The 9,317-nt window shown below is 44.7% G+C and overlaps 1 protein-coding gene across 1 annotated transcript in view; it reads right to left on the reverse strand.

The window, feature by feature from the left end:
• The window catches only part of ZNF354A (zinc finger protein 354A), a 35,837-nt gene that overhangs the window by 25,478 nt on the left and 1,042 nt on the right, over window positions 1–9,317 (reverse strand). Inside the window, exons 2-4 of the mRNA XM_007463122.1 lie at window positions 9,041–9,128; window positions 3,820–3,946; window positions 2,821–2,916 (exon numbers count right to left, since the gene is read on the reverse strand). Of these exons, the coding sequence (XP_007463184.1) occupies window positions 2,821–2,916; window positions 3,820–3,946; window positions 9,041–9,073 (256 nt within the window). The 5' untranslated portion in view covers window positions 9,074–9,128. The remainder of the gene's footprint in view (window positions 1–2,820; window positions 2,917–3,819; window positions 3,947–9,040; window positions 9,129–9,317) is intronic.

Below are 9,317 nucleotides of genomic sequence, written 5' to 3' on the forward strand. Positions count from 1 at the left end.
ATTCTTACTTATATATATATATATATATATATATATATATATATACTACAAACATAATATGCCAGAATAGTGATTAGACTTTGGACTCATTTCTTAAGTAAGAGACTCAGATGAGACTGAGGGAAGTGACTGTTCAAAGGGTCGGTTTTTGGTTCTGGTCTAGAGTTAATGATCAAGGTACTTCCAAGAACATCCAGGTCCTTCACCTGAGCTCACAGGGAAGTGAGCTCCCCTTGGAAGGGAAACTGTTCCAAGGGCACTTTAGTCCAGGCAGATGGGAGACTCGCCAGGGGTGCAGGAGAGACACAACCACAGGCCAGCACTCTCAGGACGCCCCATCTGACTGTCACCTTTGACCAAAGAGAGGAGGTTCATCCCATCAAGAGAAACACACACACTGGTTGGCTCTGATGTCCTTACTTCCTCCAGGTACCCACTCAGAGTTCTCCTTCAGGGACAGCTTCCCAAACCTGAGAAGGACTTGACATCACCACTAGGTGTCTTCAGGGTCTCTCTGGACAGCTTTCGACTCCAGTCATATTTTCTATTCAGTTTAATCCAACTAACACTTCACTCAGGAAGGGGGACGCCTCATGGATCAGAGGCTCCTGAGGCGAATGGAAAGGGAACAATTCTTCCGTCTCTTCCTTTGATCTTCCACGCCATACTCAGTCTACACCTGACGCCCCTCCTAAACTCTCCACTGGTTCCCTGCTGCCTGTGTTCTCTGTTTACTTTGTGGTGGTCTCTAGCAGTTCCCACAAAATCAGAATATTTCTCCCAAGGGACAGTTAAAGGATATAAGGAGAGCTAAGTGTGGTTTCCACCTCAAAAGATCTCACCTTATACGGGGAAGAATGAGCTCTACTAAAGGTGTGGGCGCTTTAGGGATCGAGACAGCCTGTCCCACAGCCCTTCTGCTGGGCTCGCATTGTGAGCGGTCATCACTGACTCGTCTGGACCCGACAGCAACCTCAGACAAGTCCTAACAAATCTATGCCAGGTGGCTCCACATTGGCTGCAGGCTGATCCTTGCAGAACATAAACCTGGGCCCGTGGCCAGGGTACTTTAACTCCTCAGAGGCTGTGCCTGGCTCTCAGGTCCCGGCCCCCTCTCCCCGCTCCCGTCTCCACATGCCGGCTTCCTTTGTCTGGACTCTCGGACATGCTCTTCCTGTGTCTGAACGCTTCTCACAACGTGGGATCCGGCCCTTCCTCGGGAGGCCTTGCCCACAGCACCCCTCCTGTTCCACGTTCTCACAGCACCTGCGGCTCTTCCCCCGAGGTCCTCACCAGAGTCTGTCATTCCACAGCCCTGTGTGCACTTAGCCTCCCCCTCCACTGAGCTCCGCCAGGGCAGGACCTGCGTCCTTCTGTGCAGGGTTGCACTGCTCTTTATCACGGGACAGGAAAGCAGTGGGTGAGGGTTAGAACCTGGCTCCCCCAGAGCCTTGGCCTCCCCAATTCAACAGCTCTCAGTCCTCAACTTCCATGACAGCCGAATCTGCCAGTTTTCTCCTCTGGTGACTTCTTCTCAGGCTCAGCCACAGATTCTTCCTTCTTAACCCACCTCATAAACACTGAGGTTTCCTGGGACTCTGTCCTCTCCTCCGTTCCCTCATCTTCTCAGCTCAAGGCTTCAAATGCCACCTTTGCACTGATGGCTCCCTGACCTCCCTGTTGAGTTCTGACCCTGTTTACCTTCTACAGCTGTCCACTGGTGACCTCTACCCATATTTCACTAACATTTCAAATGAAACCCATCCCACACCGAACCTGTCCTATACCCTTAATGAAGGGACCTCTCCTCTTTCCTGAACTCACTGCACTTGCCTTCCTCCAGGTAACGACTACATTATGCAATAATCTCCAGAAGGTTCCCACCTCTAGTTTTTCCTCACTTCAAATCTAAGACCAACAGTGCTTCCAAAGTGACCATTCTTATTTAATTGAAATTGCGTAATAAAGACTTCATAAATATATTCTCTGTGAAAATTTTAATAACATTGCATGTAACTAAAGTCCCCTTTCATCAATGCCCATTCTCAATCCCAATCCAAATGTAACTAGTTACCAGCTCAGGTGTCCCCTGACCTTTCTCTCGGCACTTACATGCATATTATGCATATAGACAAACACCCACATAATTTTCTTTACACATAAATGGCGACATGTCATAATAATGCTCCATACTAGCTTTAGTCCTTCACGTAGCTTGGAGCTCCGCCCACACCAGTGCTGCTGCTTTCTGACTGTGGTGCTGTGTGCCAGCGTAGGGACCCACCTCAGCTTCTTTAGTCTTCACTGAAGGACGTTTAAAGTATCTCAGACTCAGACTATTTTTTCTAAAATATCAACAACCATACAACTCTTCTGCTTGAAACTCTTGAATTATTTCCAGTCATCCATGGACAGTTCCCATCCCTAAGAACTGTACCAAAGCACTTCATAGTGTGGCCCCCACCTGACTTTCTAATCTCATTTCCTTCCTCATCTCTCTCTTTTCCCATATACCCTGAGCTTCAGTCTGAATGAATTATCTGCAGTTCCTTAAATGCACTAAGTTTGCTGAATGAATGCATGACAATGTAGCCCTCCTCTGAAACAACAGGAAATAACAAGAAAAAAGATCCTGAGAGATTCACCTGTGCAGTAATTATCAGAGAAGACGAGGAAGCTTGTGACTCGGGGCCTTAGCATCCCTTCTCCACAACTTCTTGAGGACTGAAAACCTGCAGAAATTTCCCTGACCAACATCTCCGAGTTGCACATGCACTCATTTACCAGACTGCTGCCTGCAGAGATTCCCCACCCACTTACCTAGAGAGGAGCCTCCAGGGCTTTCTTTCTCTACCTTCCAGGGATCTTCTCCTTGCTGCAACAGGGAGATCACCTCGGGTTTGGAAAATGGGAGTCCTGCTCATAGACCAAAAAGAAGAAAAAAAGACTTGATTTTGCCTTGACACAAAGAGGTATCTGAGATCTGAGCGGAAAACTCAAAGGATGATACAGAGAACTTCTGTGGGATGCTCAAGTTGTGCCCCCACAATGTGAGGGGTGTGTTAGGGTAAAAGCAAGGGGCAATGTAACATTTAGTTGTATGTTAGTGAAGTATGATAAACATGCAGACTTGATTAACAAGGTGCTAATAGCTTTCTATACAAGAGGGAATATGTATACACTGTTAAATGTACAGATTAAATTAATATTTGTAACAGGTATCTGTGGAAAGGATTATGTACCAAGTAGCTTGTTTAAAATGAGAAAACACTATCTGACTCCCTTTGAAAGATGGCAGCAATCGGCAAACTATGGGTCATAGGCCAAATCTAGGCCACTGTCTGTTTATGCATGGCCCTTGAGCAAAGAATGGTTGAAAAAAAAGAAAAGGAATATGTTACAGAGACTATATGTGGCCCACAAAGCTGAAAATATTTACTCCCTGGCCCTTTACAGAAAAAGTTTGCTGACCCCTGTAAAAGAATTGAAAAAAGCCAGTGCTGGGTCAGAGAAAAAGGTTGAGGGATGCTCTCTGTTAAGAGATGAGCAAACACATCATAGTTCAATCATAGTGGGAAAATGTTGTCTGCAGTGAGGGAATTTCTAATGTGCAGCTCTGCAGATTGTTCCATCCATGGGGCAATTCCATACCTATGAGGGAGAAAAAGGTTTTCAGGTTTATTTATGGAGATCCAGTTTGTACACTGCTAAGGCAAAACTCAGCTAAAGTTTTTAATGACCCGGGGCTTTTATCCAGGAAATCAGATGCTGAGGTATCCCAATTTCTGAATTCTGTATCTACAGGGGAAATTTCCTTACCCAATGAGACAAGGTTACTATAGTTCTCCAGCATCACATCTTGGTACAAGTTTCTCTGTGAAGGAGCCAGCTTTCTCCACTCATCCCGAGTAAAGAGCACAGCCACATCTTCGAACGTCACTGACAGCTGTAGAGACAAGCATCCCAGCTCACCCAGGACTGCCCATCACACAGGGTGAAAAGGCGGCAGTGGGGAGTAGACGGGCTACTATGAAATGCTTCTATATTATTCTAGGTTCTGAAGGTTCCAGGTCATTTGTTTAATGAACAATTGACCAATGACAAATATATATTGAGTAGCATAAAGTATGAACCAGACCCCAAGTTAACTGCTACAAGAGATTTGTGGAGGTATTAAGGCCATTAGTGGGAGTGTTAATTAGAATAATCTTCCTGTTGGCAACTTGATAACATATATTACAAGCTTTAAAATGTGCATACTCTTTAACTCTCCAATTACTATATTTGTTTGATAATGAACAGTGAACAAAAATGCCCATACAAGGACATTTACCATGGTGTTAGTAACAGCAAAGAAATGGAAACAACCTCAATAATCACCAAGGGAGACTAGTGTAAATAACTTAAGGCACTCTGTGCTCCCTAAAGCTTGAGGACAGTAATAATGGAAATTAAAATAGCTATAATTTATTGAATGCTTTTTTCAGGCTAAGTACTATTCTTAGAGCTTTATATTAAACTTTAGTGTATATCTTTATTTTATCTTCACAACAACCCTATGAAGAAGGTACTATTATTGTGTCCATTTTACACAAGAGAAAACAAAGAGAAATTTATCCAAGTCACACAACTGGTATGAAGGAAAAACTCACTCCTCCTGCATATGTCTCCTCTACTCTTTTTTTTTTCCAGGTTCCTTTTTAATTTATTTATTATTTATTTCACCACATCAAAGTTTAGAAATATTATACAATCAAACTAGATAATCCTTCCCAGTACTCTTTGTACACTACCAAGGAAAAATGGTACAACTGTAGCTGGAAGACGACAGTTACAAAACAGGGAAGTTACCGAAAAATAAGAAGTTGAGATGTGGGAAGATTAAAGGGGAGACTCTTTCTTCTAAAGTAAATATAAATTATTCAACTCCCACTCTTAACGGCATGCCTTGGGTGATTTAAGTATGTTAGCCGCAAGAAACTAGAGCAGGGAAATACTGCTAGGAAGCCCTGCCAAGCCCTTGGAGAGAGGCTGGGCCTTTTGCCTAATCCCTGGCTGCAGTTCCTGGGTGGGAGGGTCAACATGGAGAAAAGAATCCTTGAGGACTATAGGAGTAAGGACTGGGCAGAGGTGTCAGAAAGGTCTTCCCTTCTGGATTACCGCCTAGCAGACGTGAAGCCCTCGCAGGGATAGACTGCCAAGAGCTTGGTACAAGTTGTGCACCACCTCGCCAGACTTCAATCAACATTCACCAACTGGGGTCTCTCCAGGAGCACCTGGGGACAGGTTTCCAGCTACTGCTTCCACAATGGTCTCCATGTTCTCTGTGTCATCTTCAGTTGCTGTGGTTTCTACCAGTAGGCAGCCTGGGTCAGCAGGCAAAGGTGGAGGGTTCCCAGAAGGACAGGGGCTCTGGACAGGCTCTAGGAGTCTACGGTTAGAGAGAGGTCGGGGGATCAGCAATAGCTCAGGGCACAGTCCATCCATCTCCCCAGTGCTGTTGGCTGGCTGTGAGTCCAACACAGGGTCTGTCATCACCACCAACTTGTGTGCTATGTCCTCTTACGTGCTTAGGGGGGAGCCAAGGAGGACGCGGTGTCGTCTAGATTAAGCCGCTGGAAGGCGGAGTGAGGTGGGACATAGGTGGGCACAAGAGAAGAAATGAACTTATCTTCGGGGCACGGGTACGCGTGGCCTTGGACAGATACAATCCCCTCGCTTCTCGGGGCCTCGGTTTTTCTATCTGTAAAGTGGAGGCGATGACAGACAGCGTCCACATGGTTGGGCGGGAGCAGGAATCACAAGTGCCAGCACATGGGAAAGCCGTTTTGTAACCTGCAAGGCTCCCGGCCCTGCGCGGGCGGGAGCCTCACCTCCTCTACTCTTAATACAACACTACTTCACTTCTGACACCAGATGTGGGGCGTTTTCCACACACCAAGCAATTGCGGGACACCAGCTGGGTGTCCTACAGTTAAACTCAATTCTGACACCTGAAGATAGTGTCAGATTCCCACAAGACTGGCCCTCTTTCAATGTCAATCACAAGTCCAGGTTGTTACCTGTGCTGCTGACTGACTGGCTATAAATTGGAGGTTTCTACAACCCTCTCCTCAGGTTTGATTAATTTGCCAGAGTGGCTCACAGAACTCAGGAAAACATTTACTTACTAGATTACCGGTTTATTATAAAAGAAGATATAGGAACTGGCAGATGAAAGAGAGGCACAGGGAAGGGGTGCACAGCTTCCATGCTCTCTCAGGATTCACCATTCTCTTCGACTCTCTACATGTTCACCAACCTGGAAGAACTCTGAACCCTTCTGGTTTTTTATGGAGGTTCATTACACAGGCATGATTGATTAAATCACTGACCATTGGCGACTGATTCAACTTTCATCTCCTAGGGTGGCGACAGATGGATAAGAGGGGTTATCAGGGGGCAGGACTGAAATTTCCAACACTTTAATCAAGGTTGGTTCCCCTGGCAATTAGCCCGCATCCTTAGGTGGGGTACAAAAGTCACCTCATTAACATAAACTCTGGTGTGGATACAAAACACACCCATTTTGCCTTCATTGCTCTGAAGTAATTTCAGGGATAAAAATCATATATTACTAACCACTCAGGAAATCACAAGGGTTTTGGAAGTTATGTGCCAGGAACATGGACAAAGACCAAATATATATTTAATATTATAAATCACAATATCACAGCTGGTCAGTGGTAGAGGTAGAATTCCAATCCAAGGAACTGCCTCTCAACGCCTATCTCATAGGGTTAAGAAATAAATGATAATCCATACAATGGAGATAAAGACTAGTGATGGTAGCACAACACTGTGAACGTACTTAATGCCAATATACTCAAAAATGGTTAGAGTGGTAAATTTAATCTTATGTATATTTTATCAAAATTAAAAGTTAAAGTGATAAAATAAAAAATACATACATACATATGTACATATGTACATAAATAAATAATAAATAAATAAAGGTGCACAGAAAATTATTCTGAGGGCTGCATACCAAAGGTATGACCATGATTATCTCAAGATGTTGGGGTAAGAGTGATTTTACTTTTTTATTCTCTGAAATTTTTAACATTAACATGCAGTGCATGTATAATAAGATAATTTATTGGCACACGGCGGGAAATACAAGAAATGATCTTTGCCCTGAAAAGAATTTACAATCCACTGGCAGACAAGAAAAACACATGAAACAATTTGAACAAGAAAAGTGTCGCTGGACAGGACCATATACTATTTCCTAGTTCAATCCTCATTTTAGAGATGAGAAACACAAAGTCCAGGGCAGTTAAGATACCAGGTCACATACTTTTTCAATGGCAGAGACAAGACGATAACTGAAGTTTTCTTTTAACCCAGCACTTGGTGGATATATTCTCTCTCTGGTCTTAAACGTCCTGTCACTGAGTTTTACACACAAGTCCACATAGTACTGATGTATCGGCAGCAGGTGAGGTTAGGGAGAAATGTCACATAGGACTCATAAGCAGGAATGGAGAAGATTATGGGTAAGAGAGCAGCCTGGCTCTGTTGGAATGGAATGGGAAAGGCTTAGAAGAAAGTAGCCCAAATATGCAGAGGCAGGTCCTAGCCACAATCTCAGAAGATCAACCACTACCACATTTCATGCGTCCAAAAGATACACAACATCACATTGCAGAGAACTCTGGTAATTTGGGGGCCAGGCCTGCCCTGTGTTCTGAAAGATATACCAGAGGAGAGGCTGGATGATAACTAACATGAATTTAGAGGCCAGACATACCTGGGTTTGATTTCAGGTTACCTGACTTCGTTGAGCCTCAGTTTCAAGTGTAAAATGGGGGTAATAACTTCTGCTTCACTATGAGAGTGAGAACAAAGGTGAAGCCCTCAGGATATTCCCCAGTAACGTTAACTACTATTGTTAGATGAGGATGAGTAAAGGAAGGACACTGTACAGTCATTTCTATCTACCAACAGCAGATAGATAGACATCATGAACTAGAATAATATCGTTTAGCTACCACAACCACCACATATTGAACATCTACTATGTGCCCGGCCCTGATACGAACGCTTTCCATGTACTAACTCCCAGGATCCTCTCATTTAGCCTTTGAGGCAGGCCCGGTTGTTGTATTCATTTTACAGGTGAAGAAACTGAGGCACAGAGAGGTAAGAAACTGAGGCACAGAGAGGTGGAGTTATTTGCCCAAGACCCATTAACAGCAACAGAGGAGATGGGCACAAACCTGGCAATCTGGCTCAAAAGCCCCACTGAGTAATCACCGTATACACTGCCTCTCCACTACCAATATCCCATGAAACTCTCACTGCTGCTTCCTGAGGAGTCTTCTCTCTGCTCTTGGGAGTCAAGAGACCTCTCCATATGGCCCCACCAACATGGCTATGCTTTGTTCACACAGTGGTTCACCTGGATGGGGTCCCACCCTCATTCTCACAACATAAAGATGAAAATGGCAGGTCAATATCAGTTTTCAAGAGAGTGACAGAAGCAAGGCACATGATCCAGAAAGTTAAGATGGAGAAAAAACTAAAAACTATGGACTGGGAAAAGCCTGGCGAAGGTATCATGAGGATTTCTCAGGGGCGGAAAGAAAAGGAAAAGCATTCTGGCCAAGGGTAGGGAGGGGGACATGACTGAGCAAAGGAGGCAGGCCAGAAAGGAACTCTGCCAAGTGTGCACGTTTGTTGGTTCTGACCCCAAGTGATATAAGACGTGTGGCATCTTACCTATCAATTCAGTAATCATACAGTGAATTGAGATTAATGAATAAAAGAGTGTCTATCAGAAAAAAAAAAAGAGAAACACAGGCCATGGGTTGGGGGGTTGGAGGCAAGCATTCCCTACGCAATCCACCATCCACCAGGGTGGACCAACTCTTCCAAGGGAGAAGGACATGGGCTCCAAATCCTGGTGAAGACTGTACTGGGGAGAAAACGTCAGTTTAAGGGTAAAAAACCAAAAAAACCCATCTGTCTCTAAGACCTGAGATGGCAATGAACTCACCTGAGACCTTGCTTCCCTCTGTTCAGTAGCCATGTCCTCTTTCTGGGCAGTTTCCCCTTAGGATGGGAGAAGTCTCCAGAAGCCAGATCTGAGAGAAGAAAAAGGGAGCCAGGAGGAAGCCCCTTCTGCTTTCCACCCCTCAGAATCAGCAGCTCTGAAACCTTTATATCACTTGAAAATGATGCCAAGTGCCCTCAGAGAAGGAAGTCAGAAGGAACGAGGGGTAGACAGGACCAGAGAGAAGGGCTGGGTCATCCTGGTCCAGGCCCAGCTCTTT

This window comes from Lipotes vexillifer, unplaced genomic scaffold (assembly GCF_000442215.2).
Source record: "Lipotes vexillifer unplaced genomic scaffold, Lipotes_vexillifer_v1.1 scaffold514, whole genome shotgun sequence".
Classification (NCBI taxonomy): domain Eukaryota; kingdom Metazoa; phylum Chordata; class Mammalia; order Artiodactyla; family Lipotidae; genus Lipotes; species Lipotes vexillifer.